The 18,954-nt window shown below is 40.8% G+C and overlaps 1 protein-coding gene across 5 annotated transcripts in view; it reads left to right on the forward strand.

Moving 5' to 3' along the window:
• hipk3a (homeodomain interacting protein kinase 3a) overlaps nucleotides 1–18,954 on the forward strand; it is a 231,524-nt gene that overhangs the window by 67,436 nt on the left and 145,134 nt on the right. For all 5 annotated transcript variants that reach the window (XM_059976150.1, XM_059976154.1, XM_059976151.1 and 2 more), the window contains one exon: nucleotides 13,419–14,505. In XM_059976150.1, coding sequence (XP_059832133.1) covers nucleotides 13,419–14,505 — 1,087 coding nt within the window. The remainder of the gene's footprint in view (nucleotides 1–13,418; nucleotides 14,506–18,954) is intronic.

Here is an 18,954-nt window from a genome sequence, read left to right on the forward strand (position 1 = left end):
GTGAAATCGCTCTTGATTTTTTTGCCAGCAACCTTAAATCTGTATCCCCTAGCCAGTGGAAAGAATTTCTCTCTGTTGGATTCAACTCGAAGGGGCTTTGGAGTTTGCTGCAGTTTTGTTCCTAAAGAAACTGCTGATATAGTATTGATGTTACCTCTGGACTTTCCATTGATTCCTTTCACTCCTGGGAAATGAGAAAATGCAGATCACACATTTAGAAAAAGGACTTCTCAACAGAACGAGGGAAATCCCATGAAAATACTGAGTATTTGCATCATTGCTTTATTTCAAATATCATCTGTCAGGTTTTCGTTGTTTAATGGTTCTGAAATAAGTCCATAAGGTGATAAGACATATGAGCAGAATTAGGCCATTTGGCCCATCAAGTCCACTCTGCCATTTCATCATGGCTGATTTGTTATCCCTCTCACATCCATTCTCCCCAAAACCTTTGACACCCTTACTAATCAACAACCCATCAACTTCTACTTTAAATATACCCACTCTTAGAGAAGGTTAAAAGGCCAGACATTATCATGGATGAAGGTCTGTGCTGTGCTGTACTACCCTATGTTCTATTATGTCATTAATGCAACAGATTGCTTTGATTTCGAATGCACTGTTTGAAAGGGTGGTCGGTACAGATTAAATCACTGAATGAGTATTGTTTCACAAATATTTGTTCAATTAAGTGCAGGCCGAGGAGGTTGAAGGAAGTGGTGCAGTTTGGTTAGTTTCCCATGTAACGCAGGTATAATTAATGGAATGACTCATGGTTCTGAGATCCAACATGTGACCAACTGTCTTGGCAACTATCAGGTAGTTGGCAATTATTTGTAAGAGAAACTAATCTAATGGCAATAGGGAAAGTGATCTCTCCCTTTCCCTTAAACCTTTAGTCAAAGAATTGCTTGTGTTGGTGACTTATTTAGCTGTTGGTCATTCTCAGACAGCTTACTGAAAGTGGCTGCACTGGCTGATAGGGTGGCTACAAAGGCAGATGGCATGCTTGCCCTAATTAGTTGAGGCAATGAGTTCAAATGTCAGGAAGTTAGGTTACAGCTTTATTAATCTCTAGTTAGGCCACTTTGGAGTATTACATCACGCGCAACACGCTGGAGGAACTGAGCAGGTCGAGCAACGGCCATGGAAATGAATGGTCAACGTTTCGGGCTGAGACCCTTCATCAGGACTGAAGAAGGAGGGGGAAGGGGCCCTATAGAGAAGGTGGGGGGAGAGTGGGAAGGAGAAGGCTGGTAGGTGCCAGGTGAAAAACCAGTAAGGGGAAATATCAAGGGGTGGGGGAGGGGAAGCAGGGAGGGGATAGGCAGGAAAGGTGAAGAAGGAATGTAAGGGGAAAGCATTATGGGTAACAGAAGAAGGCAGAATCAGGAGGGAGGTGATAGGCAGCTGGAGGAGGAGGCAGAGTGAACCTGGGATGGGCGGGGGGGGGGGGCGGGAATTACCAGAAGTTGGAGAATTCAATGTTCATGCCAAGGGGCTGGAGACTACCCAGATGGTATATGAGGTGTTGCTCTTCCAACTTGAGTTTGGCCTCATCATGGCAGTAGAGGAGGCCATGTATGGACATATCCGAAAGCATATAGTTCTGATTGCCTCATTATTAGAAGGATGTCAGGGCTTAGGAAAGGGCGCAAACAAGGTTTACCAAGATATTACCCGGATTGGAGGGCGTGTGCAACATTAAAAGATTGGACAAACTTGAGCTTTCTCTGGAGTGGCAGAGTCTGAGCGGAGATCTGATAAGAGGTTTATAAGATTGAGAGACATTGACAGACAGCATCTTTTTCCTAGGATTGAAATGTCTAATACCTGAGGGCTTGTATTTAAGGTGAGAAAAGGTAATTTCAAAGGAGGTATGAGGGGCAAGTTTTTTTACTGAGTGGTGCATGCCTGAAATGTGCTGCCTGGTGTGGTGGTAGAGGCAGAAACATTAAGGACTTGTGGTGTCTAGATAGGCACATGAATGTGATGCAAATTGAAGAATATGGACTTGGCGGAAAGATCAGTTTAGTTAGCCATTTGATTGCTAATTTAATTGGTTTGGCAATACATTGTGGACTGAAAGGCCTGTTCCTGTGCTGTACTGTTCTATACTCTGTTCTAGTTACTGGGGCTTTCTCATAGAAATTCCCATGAAACTTTTCACAGAAAGTAATTGTGGGTCTCAGGCACTGGTGATGCTGCAACTCCTATCCCAGGTAGTTGTCAGGTTGCTTGAGAGGAACCAAATACCATCTTCTGGCCACTGTCTAGTTTGGTGCAGCATCCTCTCACACTATATGAAAACTCCAGAAAACTGTCAGTTCAGTAGAAAAGGAAAGTAGCTGCAGTCTACCATGACTGCACGACTTGTATGTGCCCAGGACAAAGAAGTAGGCAGGAAAAATAATTGTGTTACTACCCACCAAGCAAACTGCCATTTTTCAAATGCTTCCTTCTAGAAAACACCATTGGGTTATTTAATAAAAACCCTTCACGCCGTCTTAAAAGTTTCTTTCGCCATCTGATCAACCATTTTCGTTTGCCCTCCCTCCCCCAGCCATTGGATTGTACTGTAGATACTTGAAGCTAGTTTTTATAATGCTGTTTATATTGTAGATACATGCTAGTATTTATTTATATATAGTTTATTCCATATCTGTTTTTAACCTCTAAATTGATTAGTTTCTTTTATATAAATCTTTATTTTTTATTCTTTTTTTTGTATTGTATATCACTACCTGCAGAATACACAGCAGCAAATTCCTAATACAGGACATATAAATGTGTGTGGTGAATAAAGTTGATTCCTGATGTCATCCTTGAGACCTTCAACATTGATTTTCTCTGATATTATTCTCATTGTTGTCTTGGGTTGGGAACCTGATTGGAGGTGATAGAGTGGATCCACTACCTTACTGTCCTCTCTTTTTTTGCACTATTTATTTATTTTGTAATTTATAGCAATTTTTTTGTCTTTGCTCTGAATTGCTGCAGTTAAACAGCAAATTTCACGTCATAGGCAATAGTGATGTTGGATCCTGGTGACTGTGGATCCAGAAGTTCAGAAGTCAAGGATGTTCAAAGTAAATTTATTATCAAAGTCCATATATGTCACCTTATACTACCCAGAGATTAATTTTCTTGCAGGCATTCACAGTGAATATAACGAAACAAAATATTAATAAGTAAGCAATGAGCATAAGATGAGCCCTTAAAAGTGATTTAATAGTTTGTGGGATCAGTTCAGTGTTGAGTTGAGTGATGTTATCCACTCTGGCTCAAGAGCCTGATGATTGAGGGGTAATAACTTTTCCTGGGGTGGGCCTTGAAGCTCCGGTACCTACTTCCTTATTGAGCAGAGAAAATGAACAAAGTCAAGAACACAGGATAAACAAAGTTGTCGTGATTGTTTTAATCCAAAACAAGCTCTGATTAAAAAGATAACAACATTCCAATGATAACAATTAACCTATCAAATAGCTAGATTCAGGTGGCGTGACTCCTGCTGCGGGGGGGGGGGGGGGGGGGGGGGAGGAGGAGAAAAGTAATACACTTCTGGAGAATACAGAAGTAGCTATACTGCAACTACTGGAAAATTCCCTAAACAATTACACATATATGCAGAGGTGTTAAAAATACAAGCAAGCATACAAATGTTAAACTACAGGAAAAATACTAGAAAAGTTAACAATTTTGCACCCTAATCCAACAGTGCTAATAAACTTGATTCCTGCCATAATACCTTTGCAGTTTCTCAGATTCTGTAGCAATGACATTGCCATCCGAAGTGACTCATGACCAAGAGATGATAATTCTAAGAAGACTGCTTTGGGTACACTCTGTTCTAGAAGAGCAAACATGAATAGTCTTCGTTGGTTGGGTTTTGCATCATGGCTGAACTAATCGGACATTTTGGCAACCCCATAAGAGATGTATGTTGCACATGACCTTAGGCTCCCTGACCTGGAGCAAGAACTCTACAGTCACTAGCATATTAGCCCTGATCACGAAAGCTATTGATGCAGACAAAGCTCACAGATCTAAGCTCAGTGCAATCTGGTCAATAAGGCTGGGTCCAAAGGATTTTTCGATCCTCTGCAGCTGATTACCTGATGAAGTGGATCTATCTGGAAGTCATGGGAAATGGTTCAGTTGTGTTGCCTCCACTCCAGCGCCATAGTCAGCCCAGCTTCAGCCATTGAGCTGCATACAAAATGGTGCTTGACTGAAGTTATGGAATCACAGCACAATAATAGCCTCTTGGCCCATCTAGTCCATGCTGAACTGTTATTTAGACTAGTCCCACTGATTTGCACCCAGACATTAGCCCTTCATATCCCTCCAATATCGTACTTATCCAAACTTCTCTTAACTGTTGGAATTAAACCCATATTCACCACTTCGCTGGTAGCTTATTCACACTTACACTACTCTGTAAGTGAAGAAGAACCTCCTCAGTTTCCCTTAAATATTTCACCTTTCACCCTTAACCTGTGATCTTTAGTTTAGTTTCACCCAACCTTGGTGGAAAAAGCCTGCTTGCACTTACCCTAATTTTGTATATCTCAATCAAATTTCCCCTCATTCTCCTACACTCTATAAAGTCATATCCTATTCATCCTTTTCCTATAACTCAAGTCCCAGCAACACCTTTGTAAATTTTCTCTCTGCTGTTTCAATCATATTGCTATTTCTCCTGTAGACAGGTGACCAGAGCTACACACAACACACTAAATCTTTGGTGTGTTCTGTCCAGCATTTGACTTACAGTGCCCAGCGACTTCATTTCTATTTGCACTGTTGCTGGGTGCCAGAAACTCCAACTCATTCCACTGCTTGCATTTTATTTTTGTTAAAACTTGTTATTTACCAAGGTTAGAAATGAACTTAATATCTCCTGCCTTTTCCATTCCTGTCTCCCGCCCACATCATTCTCCACATCTTTCCTCAATGTTGATTATTTGCCTTGGATGACATAATTTCAGAAAAAAATCCCTCAACTAAGTGAACTCCAGCCACATTGCATGTGTGAAGACCAATTTTCCATCGCTAGTTCTTTAAACATCAGTGGGCTGTCCAGACTTCTGAGAAACTAGTATTTCTCTGTTGGTTATTTTCTTAAAGCAGACGGGAAAAAAGTCCAAATTACAGACCAAAACATGAATATAACTGGATATTCTAGCCAGAGGAAGGTGTCGATTTATGTGAAATTGTGTTATTAAATTCTTCCAAGGCTTGCTTGATCTAAAGTTTGTAAGTGACATACTCTCAGTTGAGGGCTAGAATTAGAAGAGAAACCTTCCAACTGTTGTGGGCTGTATTAAAGGTGGTGGTGAATCATCATACAGGAGGGAGACTGAAAATTTGGCTGATAGTAGACTTAATTAGAGGCAAACCAGGGGTCCATGAGGATCAGAGGTGGAGACAGTCAGTAACTTTAAATTCTTGGATGTTACTATTACAAAAGACTTGACCTGGACCATCATATAAATATAATTGTGAAGAAAGCACAACAGCACGTCTACTTGCTCAGGTGTCTGTGGAGATGTGGCACCTCATCGAAAACCATGGCAAACTTGTAAGGATGTGTGGTGGTAAGTGTGCTGACTGGCTGCATTATGGCCTGGCATGGGAATACCAATGCCTGAGTAGAAAATCCTACAAAAGGTTGTGGATTTGGCCCAGCACCTGAGTAAAGCCCTCTCAATCATTGAGCACATCTACATGAAACGTTGCCATATAAAGGCAGCATCCATCATCAAAGATCCTCATCACCCAGGCCATGTGCTTTTCTCACTGCTGCCATCAGGTAGAAGGTACAAGAGCCTCAGGACTCGCACCACCAGGTTCAAGAATAATTACTACCCCTCAACCATCAGGCTCTTGAACAGAAGGTGATGACGTTGCTCTTTTAAGGACACATTTGTCTTGTTATTTCATGCTCGTTATTTATTGCTATTATCTGCATTTTCACAGTTTGTTTACAGTTTACAGATCTTGGTTACAGTTAATATTCTATAGATTTGCTAAGTATGCCCACAATAAAGAATCTCAGTGTTGTATGTGGTGATATGTATGTACTCTGATAATAAATCATACTTTGAACTTCCTGCTGGTGCGCCCCTGTCTGTGCGCAGTTGGCCGGTTGTCCAGGGACAATGCAGACCTCCCATGCATGATATAAGTTGAGTTAAAAAAAGACTGGGTAAGCTTTTGGATGTCTGCCCAAACATTTTTTCCTTTTGGTTCATTATTTTTGTCAAATTGCACTCGTGCATCACTTTGAGGTAATTAAGTATGTGAAAGCATAGTTGTTATTACTCTCCCCAACCCCCCTCACTTGGTTTCTTCATCGTCAAGGACCCCCACCACCAAGGCCTTGCTCTCTTCTTACTGCTATCAGGAAGAAGGTACAAGAGCCTCAGGACCTACACCACCAGGTTCAGAAACAGTTATTACCCCTTACCCATCAGGCTCTGAAACCAGGGGGAATAACTTTATTAGCCCCATCACTGAACTGTTCCTACAGCCTATGGCTATGGCTTTCAAGGACTCTTCATCTCATGTTCTCAATATTTATCGATTATTATTTTTTCTTTTGTATTTGCACAGTTTGTTGCTTTCCGCACATTGGTTGTCTTTCTGTCCTATTGGGCACAGTCTCTAATTGATTCTGTTCTGTTTCTTGGATTCACTGAGTATGCCTGCAAGGAAACAAATCTCAGGGTTTTATACAGTCAGTTGGCCCTCTGCATCTGCAGATTCAACCAACCACGGATTGGGATCGAGAAAAAAACACGGAAGTGCTTTCTCTAGCACTCGTTGTTTGAGCATGTACAGAATTCTTTTTCTTGTCATTATTCCCTAAACAATGCAGTATAACAACTACTTACATTATATTAGGTATTATAAGTAATCTAGAGATGATTTGAAGTATACAGGAGGATGTGCGTAGATTATATGCAAAAATGCCATTTTTTATATATGGGATTTGAGCATCCATGGAATTTGGTATCCACGGGGGGGGGGGGGGGGGGGGTCCCAGAACCAAACCCCCGTGGAAACAGAGGGCCGACTGTATGTATTTTGAAAATAAATTAACTTTGAACTTTTGAAGTTATCACAGCCATAATTGTACTCTTCCCCCCCCCCCCCCACATTCTGTTTTTACTCATTTCTTTCTCTGTCCTGATGAAAGAACGTTGGCCCGAAATGTTGTCGGATTTATTCCTCTCCACAGATGCTGCCTGACCTGCTGAGTTCCTCCAGCATTTTGTCTGTATTGCTTTGGGTTTCCAGCATCTGTAGAATCTCTTGTATTTATGGTTGTCGTTACTTTTCTGCCCTCAGCTAAATTTAATGGGTGACGCAGCAGCATCTCTTTAAGAGCACAACTCTTTACAGCATTGGCTGTAAGCTCAAAGTCAAATTCCTGCCATGTCTGTAAGGAGTTTGTATGTTCTTCCTGTGACTGTGCAGACTTCCTTGGGATGTGCCAGTCTCCTCCCATGTTGCAAACGACGAATGGTGCTTGGAGAAAGAATTGTCACATTCATTAGACAGTGGTCCACTAGTGCACCATCATTTTTGGAAAAAGCAGATGGCACTTTCATTTGCTTTTGGATCTAGCTGGCAGGTTTACAATGTGTTCTGTTAGTTACAACAGTGGATGGCCAAGAAGATGGTCTGTATTTTAAAATGCTGCCTTGAACTAGTGTGGGTAATTTCACTCACTTCAACACTGAACTGATCACTGAACACCACTTGTGGACTCACTTTCAGGGACTTTCAAGGGGAGATTTGATAGAGATGTACAAATTATGAGGGGTATAGATACAGGCAGGGTTCTAGAGTTCGTAGGTTAAGGGTGAAATGTTTAAGGGGAATATGAGACATGAGCAGGAGCTTCTCCACTTAGAGCGTGGTGAGAGATTAATGGTTTGGCATGGACTAGATGGGCCAAAGAGTTTGTTTCTGTGCTGTAGTGTTCTATGACTTTCATCTCATTTTCCTGGTGTTAATTATTTGCTTTATTTTTGTATTTGAACATTTTGTTGTCTTTTTCAGATGGTTGCTTGTCAACCTTTGTAGTTTTTAATTGATTTTATTGTATTTCTGTTCTACTGTGAATGCCTGCACAAAAATGAATCTCAGTAGTATATGGTAACATATACTCAGTAATAATAAATTTGCTTTGAACTTTGACATCCCAAACATTCTGCACAGTTAATTCTACAACTGGTGGAAGATAGTCTTAGTATACTTATTGGCCATTTTATTATTTATACAAATACACCTACTCATTATGCAAATACCTTGGTCAGCCAGTCATGTAGCAGGAAATCAGTGTATAAAAGCATGCAGACATGGTCAAAGGGTTCAGTTATTGTTCAGACCGAACATCAGAATGCAGAAGACATGTGATCTAAGTGACTTTGACTGTGGAATGATTGTTGGTGCTAGACAGGCTGGTTTGAGTACCTGAGAAACTGCTGATCTCCTGGGATTTTCGTTCACAACAGCCTCTAGAGATTTACAGAGAATGGTGTGACAAACAAAACAATCCGTTGAGTGGCAGTTTTGTGGGCGAAAATGTCTTGTTAATGAGAGAGGTGAAAGGAGAATGGACAGACTGGTTCAAGCTGACAGGAAGGTAACAGTAACTGCTTTACAGACAGTGGTGTGCAGAAGAGCATCTCTGAATGCACAACACATCAAGCCTTGAAGTGGATGGACAGCAGCAACAGAAGACCATACCAGGTTCCATTCCTATACCTCTAAGTGGCCACTGAGTATATAGGTACTTTGATAATAAATTTACTTTGAACTTTGACAGCTGTCATCTCAAACATTCTGCACAGTTTTTCTGTAACCAGGTGGAGACAGTTTAGCTATATAAAGGAAGGTGGGCTGGCATAAGTTCGTCAAGCATACTTACACCTTCAGTCTGCTGGAGTTACAAGCATTATCCTTCTGGAGGTCTCTGCTGTCCTACTGATAGGTGCATCACAGTGAAGCCAGTTGGACAGGAAGTGTTGTAACAATGCCTAGGGGATGACTTCTCATTCTCTTCCCCCAGTGTGAGCAGAGCAGGATATGTTTTGGTTCAAGATGGCTCTGAAAAGGAAATGGCAGGCACACCAACAAAAATTGGGGTATGGTTGTTCTACGCAGTCCTGTATCATGTTTAAACCAGAATGTCACTGGTGATTGTTGAGCTTTTCAGTCATGTACTTTCTTGATGACTCTTCATATAAAAATCTTTGACATAAGAAAAGAAAACTTTCAGTAGACCTCTGTCTTTAAAACAGACTGATGGGGGAATATTAGATTTTCATAGAAAGAAGCATCTTATTTCTAGTTAAAGAGTTTGTCAGGATTTCCCTGTGACATTAAAACAAATCAGAATTATTTTGAACTATTATTGGTCTTGAAGGAATGGTTATGACTTTATGGTGATTTAATAACATTAGTTGTTCCCTGTTAGTATTTTTCAGGAAATTGCAACAATTTTGAATATCTTTTTGCTAAGCTAGGAGTGCTGTTAATAAGGCTTGTTATTGAAGCTGACAACACTTACTTGATGTTCTGTGAAACACTTGATTTAATGACCTATTCTCATTTTTAAACTTCCAGAAAATTCCTCAGTCCTTTGTTTACCAAGTAAAATTGTTCAAAATCCACCTTGGATCAGTTGAGAATGAACTCAATGGGCTGGAGTTCTGATGGCTTGAGAGGCCATCTCTTGAAACATGTAAACTACTCAAGAGTGCTGACAGAATAGTACTGGTTGAATTACCTGGAGTTCGAAGTTCTAGATAGAGGACCCAGGCTTGGTCTTTTTTATTATTTATTTTTATTTTTAATTAAGGATACAGTACAGTAACAGGCTCTTCTGAGCCAGCGAGCCCACATTGCCCAGTTACACCTGTATGACCAATTAACATTCTAACCTATGTGGAGGGAAACTGGAGCACCTAGAGAAAACCCATACTATCAAGGGGAAAGAGTACAAATTTCTTACAATTGATGCCGTAATAATGTTACTCTATCCGCAATGTATTTAAAAGTGAGATGTGGAGAAATTGTCTTACAGAGAAGGTTATTATGTTTGGAATTCTTGACTCAGGAAGGCTGTGGATGCTTTGTTGTTGAGTATATTGAAGTTGGGATTGATAAATATAAGGGATCACAGGGTCTGCGGAGACATTGAGATTAGGCTGGAAACTGGAGATGGAATGGCAGAACACGGTCAAGTGGTTGCATTTTCCAGTTCTTTATATTCTGGTAGAGTTGTTTGTCTCATGGAACAGTCTTTTGGTGATGTCTTGGGTTTGAGCACTCATGGCCCTATGTTTATTACGTATCCATAATATATTTTGACTTGTCTGCAAAATAAGAGCTGGGCAAACAAAATCAGTATTCTAATTTGGGGAATTGAAATCAAACAGTTTTGTTTTAAACCATTGTGATCTAGTACTCTGTTCTATTCTAGAACCATGTCGGTTTTTTAGTTTGTGCTCCATGGCAGTCATTAGGATGCAGTGTATTGAAGTAATTTATCACACCTGATTTTCCCATCCAGTGAACCACTTACAGCAGGAACAGACATTGCCCCTTGGCTAAATCTACATGGATTCAGTTAAATGGCCAAATGGCCATCCGGGTCAATGAATTCCACAAATTCACCCTCTTCGGACTAAAGTAATTCCTCCTCATCTCTGTTCCAAAGGGATCCTTGTATTCTGAGGTTGTGCCCTCTGGTCCCAGACTCCCACTATAAGAAACACCCTCTCCACATCCTGGTAGAAGTGTCTTACTACTTGCAAATTGTTTAAATTTTTGCCTTAGTAATTATGGCTTCTTGAGTCTGATTTATTGAAAGAAAGCAGAAGCAACTTATCTTCCTGTGATGATCAGAGCTTTCCATTGTGACACCATACCATGATGCAGTGAGCTCTTGGTATCTGCTAACTCTGTGGTCACCTTTTATGTCGTAGGATGCAGGGTATATTGAATGGCAATGGACAACTTCCCGTTCGGCACCCAGCCCTGTTTCTCTGATATCACTTGCTGAACTTCATTTGTAAAAGGCAGCACACACTGTATGTACTGGTCTTTAGCCAGACATTAAATTTCATCTTTCATTTTTAGTCAGGAGATAGTGAATCTGTGGAATTCATTACCTCAGACAGCTATGGTGGCCATGTCATTAGTATATTTAAAGTAGAGGTTGATAGGTTATTGATTAGTCATGGGGGTTAAGAAGGATAGTAAATCAGCCATGATCCGTGGAGCAGACTCAATGGGCCAAATGGCCTAATTCTGCTCCAAAATCTTATGGTCTTACGGTCAGGTGGTAAGTTATACTGCACTTATTTCCTGAGTATAACTTACTAACTGACATGCCTTGGTTTCAAGAATTTTCTATCTATGTTGAGTAACCTAAAAGGCACGAATGCGTCCTTCTGCAGTGCATTATTGCATGTGAATATTAGTAAAAATTAAGAGGTTTGACAGTTTTAACCTCTTAGTAATGATGTGCTCTTGAAGTTTTTGGAGTGCAAAACTGTTTTGTTTCTGGTTAAAGAACGTTGAATATTTATGTAATATTTCCCAGAAAAGAAAGCTTGTTATTCAGTGTCTCTTGTTTTATTCTCTTCTGACCTTGGCCATTTTTCCATCTGCAATGCCAAATGGCTAGAGAACTAATCTGTGGTAGTGGTTCCCAATAAACACCTCAATTGTTCAGACCTGGTAAAATGTGCCCATTTCTCCCGTTAAAAGGGCTGGTGACATCATGGGCCGCTTCTTCTCAAGTGACAGAGCTGTTGCTGGGATTCCTTGGCTTTGATCATCACTTTAGCCAGGGCAGCAGGCATGGGAAGAATTTTATTTATGAACTTTTTAACTAAATTAGTTCATCAAAGCCTCAAGCTCCTGGAAATCATTGCCCATTTCACCCGGTTCCCAGTTCTTTTGGGAGCCAAGCACCACAGGTTGGGAGTGCTTGAAAAAACGTTCTTGCATCGCATTCTAAAACCACAAATTGTAACCCTAGACTATAGCCCGAGGACAATAAATTGGCTCAATATGGCGGGAATGTTGGTTTTCTAATGCAGTTTTCAACTGAGGTCCGATTTCCTAATAAGACAGAAACAAAACATCCAGTGGCACAGATATTTTTGAATGTCTTGCCAAAGGTTATTTGTCAATCAAGATAACTATTTGAAAAATATATGAATTTTGTAATTAACTGCAAAAACATTTGTGAAAGCATGCACTGCCTGAATGTTTTCTGTTAAATAAGTTGACTGATGCTCTTGGAATGGATGTGTAAGGTTTCAAACAAATGCAGCTGACTTAGATATCAGGATGCATCGATGAAGAGCGGGTGAAAGAATTACTTCAGAAGACTGAATCAGAATCAACTTTATTGTCATTAACTTAGCTGATGTGAAATTTACTGTTTTTGCAGCAGCAGTTCAGTGTAAAGACATAAAATAGAATGCATTGTATATAGAGAATAGCATCTATATATTTCTATATAGGTTATGGTGCTTTAAAATTTTGAGTGCCTCATTCATGTACAATTAACCAGTGATCCAACTAACTGTTCTATGTTTGCCCACTACAAAAAAGTGATGGATTTAGACCGGTCTATCACAGGCAAAGCCCTTCTAACTATTGAGCATATCTGCAAGGAGCACTACCACAATAAAGCATCATTCATCATCGAGAACCCCCCCACCATCCATCCAGGTCATGCTCTCTCCTCACTACTGTCAGCGGGACGGAGGTACAGGATCCTTAGTTCCCATACCAACAGGTTCAGGAGCACTTACCACCCTTCAACCATAAGGCTGTAGCATGGATAATTTTGGTTACCTCAACACTGAGCTGATTGCACAACTGACAGACTTACTTTCAAGGACTCTGCAACTTATGTTCTCTCTGTCTATTCTTCCACAGTTTGTCTTTTTTTTTTGCACATTAGATGTTTTTCAGTCTTTGTGTGTAGTTTTTCATTAGGGAGATGAGCACTCAACATTTTGGGCCAAAACCCTTCATCAGGGTCTTTACTCACTGACTACCCATTTCCTTCCACAGGCATTTCTACTCCTATGTCTTATGTTATGGTTATGGGGTGAAAGCTGGAGTATGGGGTATAGAGGGATAATGAATCACTCATGATGGAATGGCAGGCCAGATTCAATGGGCTGAATGGCCTAATTTTGCTCCATTGTCTCATGGTCTAGATGCTGCTTAATCTGTGGCACTCTTCCAGAATTTTGCATGCGTTCTCCAGATTTCCAGCATCGTCAGTCTCTCTTCCTTCTCTGAGTTAGCATTTGCAAGGCTGAGGTTGTGCTGATTTATTTATTAATCCTTTATTTTCTCTGTCCATGCAGGTATGGCCTCACAAGTTTTGGTTTGCCCACCACACATCTATCAAACTCAGACAAGTGCCTTTTGTAGTGTGAAGAAGCTGAAGGTTGAGCCAAGCAGTTGTGTGTACCATGAAAGAACTTATCCACGGACTTACCTAAACGGACGGAACCTTGGGGTTGTCCACCCTCCTCACCTGGCCGTCTCTTCCTTCCAGTTGAAGGACTCCGCTGGCAGAGCTCGTGGACAGAGCGTCTTGGTGGCGGCGGGTGCGATTGCATTGGACCCACTGTGCGCCGCTGGGGTCACAGCAACGCAGCAGCCTCTGGCAGTGGTACCGCAGGGCGAGAGGCCAGGAGGCCGTCTGACCTCGCTAGAGAGCTACCAGCGATGTGGGCTGAAGAGAAAAAGTGAGGAGCTCGACAACCGAGGTAGCGCCATGCAGATTGTAGACGAACTGCCGATAATGCCGGCGATGTTGCAGGCGGGTGTTGGGAACCCGGTTACTGTTGTGACCACTGCCCCTAAGCAGAACAGTGCAAGCGGAGATGGTGATTACCACCTAATGCAGCACGAAGTGCTGTGTTCGATGAAGAATACCTACGAGGTCCTCGACTTTCTGGGGCGCGGGACCTTCGGCCAGGTGGTAAAGTGTTGGAAGAGGGGTACAAATGAGATTGTGGCGATAAAGATCTTGAAAAACCACCCCTCGTATGCACGGCAAGGGCAAATCGAAGTCGGCATCTTGGCACAGTTGAGTAACGAAAATGCGGATGAGTTTAACTTTGTGCGTGCCTACGAGTGCTTTCAGCACCGGAATCATACGTGTTTGGTATTTGAGATGTTGGAACAGAATTTATATGACTTTTTAAAGCAGAACAAGTTTAGTCCTTTGCCCCTAAAAGTGATCAGGCCAATCTTGCAGCAAGTGGCCACTGCACTGAATAAACTGAAGAGCCTTGGTTTAATCCACGCGGACCTCAAACCAGAGAATATCATGCTGGTCGATCCCATTCGGCAGCCTTACCGGGTTAAAGTAATCGATTTTGGATCAGCCAGCCATGTGTCCAAAGCCGTATGTTCGACGTATTTGCAGTCACGGTATTACAGGTGAGTGCCAGTTCTGTAGAACCACAGCCGACAGAGCGAGGTGATGAGGTTTTGGCAGAGGTTTATTTTTACATCATGTGCTGTACACATTAACAAGAGGTCATAAGCTTGTCGATTTTGTTCTACGATATGATGCAGGTTACGTTTCCAAGATGGTAAACAATAGAAAGCTGAATTTAGTGGGGAATTTTGTGCAGCACTTGTTGATGATAATTCATTTAATTATAGCTGTGCTCTTTTTATTTTTGCAAGCTTCTACAGTAAATGTTTTTCCAATTGTTTTTTTAAAACTTGTATCTTTTAAACATGTTGAATATGAATTCCAGGACGTTGGCTGGAGAATTTTTGTTCTCTTTTTACTGTTATCCACAGCAGACTTTTGCGAGGTGGTAAGACCATGAGATCATAAGACATAGGAGCAGAATTAGGTGATTCAGCCGTCGAGCTTGCACCGTCATTTCAACACAATTGATTTATTATCCTTCTCAACCCAATTCATCTACCTTTTCCCCATAACCTTTGACATTCTCACTAATCAAGAACCCATCAACCTTCGCTTTAAATATACCCCATGACTTGGCTCCACAGCTGTCTGTGGCAATGAATTCCACAGATTCCCCACCTCATCTCTGTTCTAAATGGACATCACTGTTCTGAGGCTGCGCCCTCTGCTCATAGACTCTCCTATACAGAAAACAAGGATGTATTTCTATCTAAGGTGATTGTATGTTGGTGTTGTGCAGTCTGGAAGATCAGCAGTTTGTTTTTAAGAATTCATTTTGAAATCAGTAGAGTATAAAAGTAAGGATGTAATGCAGAGGCTTTATAAAGCATTGGTCAGACCACTGGAATAGTAACTGATCGTGGGTATTGGGGTCCCAGAACAAGTCCATTACGAAATTTTTTGTCTGTGTAGCATTAGCTCATCTTAAAACAGCATGTTGGCGCTGGAAGCATGGCAGCACTTGCAGGATGCCCAGCACAATCTTCACTGATTTGACTTGGCTCAGACGATGTACTTCACTGAGGTTAAAACAAGACAGCAACCATGTCTTTTACCCCCGTAAAGTGGCAGATGTATAGTTTTGAATGGCAGCATTACACAATGTGTTTTGAGAAGGATGAAGGGGCTGGCCCTCACAGAGCGATTTTCCCAGGAGTTGTTGATTGCTTCCATTACTCTGATGTTTTTGGCACTGATGGAGAAGCTCAAAACTATTCCTGGAAGACAGTTGCACAACACCATCATTTTTGCCAGCTACTTTCTTCATGCCGAAGGGCTATATTTAGAGAATCAGATATTTTATCTATCAGTATTATCTTTGTGTGGTCTGAACACCACTTTACTGCTGAGTTATGCATACACAAAGTGCTGGAGGAACTCAGCAATTCAGGTAACATCTGTAGAGAGGAATAAGGAGTCAACATTTTGAGCCAAGACCCTTCATCAGGACCTTGCATCAGTAGTCCTGGTGAAGGGCCTGATATGTCAACTCTTTATTCCTCTCCGTGAATGATGTGAGACCTACTGCGTTCCTCCAGCATTTTGTCTGTGTAATTCAGCAGCAAAGTGGGTTTTCAGATGACATGGTGATAATGTCACCACATACAACTCTGAGATTCAATTTCTTGTGGGCATTCACGGCAAATACAAAGAAACACAATAGAATCAATGAAAATCTGCACACAAAACAGCCAAATAACCAATATGCAAAAGACAGCAAACTGCAAATACAAAATGAAAAGATCAAATAAAATACTAAAAATAAATATCTAGAGTTCACTGAGTCCTTCAGGATATCATAAAATCAATAGTTCATTATGATGGGTTTAAAAGTACATTACTTCAAGGGAAATTCCAGGCTGCAGATACCAGGGAAAGTAGTTCAGAAGTGTATTTTGAAGTTTTGTAAGCAGCCCACAAAACATCGCTATGTATCGCCAGCACCATCTTGGATGTCCTCAAACTATACATTAGCAAAACACTAATACAAACTGATGAATGTTACAGGATTCAGAGTATCCATCCATGTTCTCAGATTCCTTCATGGTTTTATCTTTTCCACCAAATCTATAGGCGTCTGAGTCTTCAATTTTGCCCAGTTCTGTTCCCTTCATCAGATTGGATTTATTTGTAGCATGTTTATTAAAATATACGTCATTTGTTTCAAATTTAATCAGTGAGGATTATGCTGGGGCTGCCCACAAATGTTGCCGTGCTTCCAGCAACAACATAGCATGTACGCAACTTCCTAACCCGAACACAATGTGTTTGAAATGTTGGAGGAAACCGGAGCACCCGAGCGAAACCCAGATGGTCACATGGAGAATGTACAAACTCCTTATAGACAGTGGAAGGGATTGAGGAATTGAGCCCCATTTGGTCATCGTTGGTCCTGTAAAGCAATTGCGGTTAGCACTATGCTACCATTCCATCCCTGGATTATCCTGGTTTTGCAAAGTGACCTGCCTCTAGTTGCCTTGATCTAAAGTTTTATTATTGTCTTCCCTGTGTCTCTATCGCCACATTTAAGATCCACTGAAAAGGTTTTCCTTCCATAAAGCTTCTTCTCACTTACAATATAGAACACGAACAGTACAGTACAGAACCAGGCCCTGTAACCCATAATGTTGTGCTGAACCAATTAAACTAATAATCAAATGGCTGACTAATTGAATCCCTCCTGCCTGCACAATGTCCATATCCTTCCTTTTCCCTCACATTCATGTGCGTATCTGAACATCTCTTAAAAATCCCTAATGTTTCTGGCACTGCCACCACTCTCTGTGTAATAAAAAAAACACTTAGCCTTCACATCTCTCTTGAAATTACACTCACCTTAAATGCATGCCCTCTGGTATTAGACATTTCAACCCTGGGAAAAGGATATTGTCTGTCTACTCTTTCTATACCTCTCATAATCTTAAAAACCTTTATCAGATCTCCCCTTGCCTTAGTTATTTTCTTGATGTCGAACTCTGTTTTAAAACTTCCTGTGAAGTACTTTGATGTCTTGTAACATTAATTGTGCTATTTTAATGCTTGTTCTTGTTGGTGAGTGATATAATGTGTGTGGCCTTGGTTGGTACTCACTGATGAGTAATCTTAGAGCACAGGGAGAAATTTGCTGCTCAGTAATCCTTGTTTAATTTTGCTTTACCTTGTTAGTCTACAAATACAAAGTGATTTAGTACCTGTTGTGTTTATAAATTGTAAAGATTTAAAGAAATAGAGTTAGAACGAGAAGTAAGTGATATAAATGATGTATTGTAATAAGAAAGGTTGAGATTGAGTATTCAGTGCATCTGCTGCCCTCTACTCCTGCCCATGCAATTCAGAGTTGTGCAGTGAGTCATTATGGCAACAATTTTACTTCCATCCAGAGATATTCCAATATAAAGGAAACAAAAATAAGAGAGGTTGCTAAAATTTGAAGCCGGTGATCTTTTCCCCAAAGTCAAAGTAAAATTTATTATCAAAGTACATATACTACCTTGAGATTCATTTTCTAGCAGCAGTAACAGAAAAATAAACACAAAATAATTTGTGAAAAACTATGCATAAAGACTGACAACCAAAGTGTAAAAGAAGACAAATTGTACAAATAAAGAAAATAATATTATTGAGGACATGAATTGTTCTTGAAAATGAATCTGTAGGTGGTGGAATCAGTTCAGAGTTGAGGTGAGTAAAGTTATCCTTGCCGATTCAGGAACTTGATGTTTGGAGGGTAATAACTGTTCCTGAACCTGATGGTGTGGTTCCTAAGGTTTCTGCAATTCCTGCCCAATGGTAGTAGTGATAAGAACTTTGCCCTCCTCACCAGTATTTCAGGTATTTTCGATGTTGTGCATTCCCAGTATTTCATAATGAAGAGGTGCCCGTCTAATCTGAACATGCCTTGATGCCTGTCACAATTGCCAGAGTGTATTTTTGTGACATTATAATGAATGGAAGCAATCATTGGACTGCAGGCTCTCACAATGAAAAATTAACCAGATATTCTGTCTTGGTTGAGGGTTAAGTATTGGGTGAAAAACTGTTCATCTTTTGAAATGATGCGGAGTGACCTTCCACTTTCACCTAATGTGACAGATACGGCCTTAGTTTAATACCTTCTGTCAAATATGCAGATCCAACTGTGTGTACTTCTTCTGATGTTTATCAGGAAAGACCATGGATTTATCTAATAGTTCATCATATTTTGTCATTTTACCCCACATGTTGGTTTATTATTGCCAAGCTTTCATACTGGGGTGGCACAGTAGAGTAGTGGTTAACACATAGCTTTGTGGAACCAACGACTGGGTTCATTTCCAACCACTGCCTGCAAAGAGTTCCTGCCATTACCTTTTCCTTGTGACCTTGTGGGTTTCCTCTGCTTGCTCCAGTTTTCTCTCACAGTCCAAAGACACACCATTTGGTAGGTTGCTTGGTCATTATAAATT

Source organism: Hypanus sabinus, chromosome 7, assembly GCF_030144855.1.
Source record: "Hypanus sabinus isolate sHypSab1 chromosome 7, sHypSab1.hap1, whole genome shotgun sequence".
Lineage (NCBI taxonomy): Eukaryota > Metazoa > Chordata > Chondrichthyes > Myliobatiformes > Dasyatidae > Hypanus > Hypanus sabinus.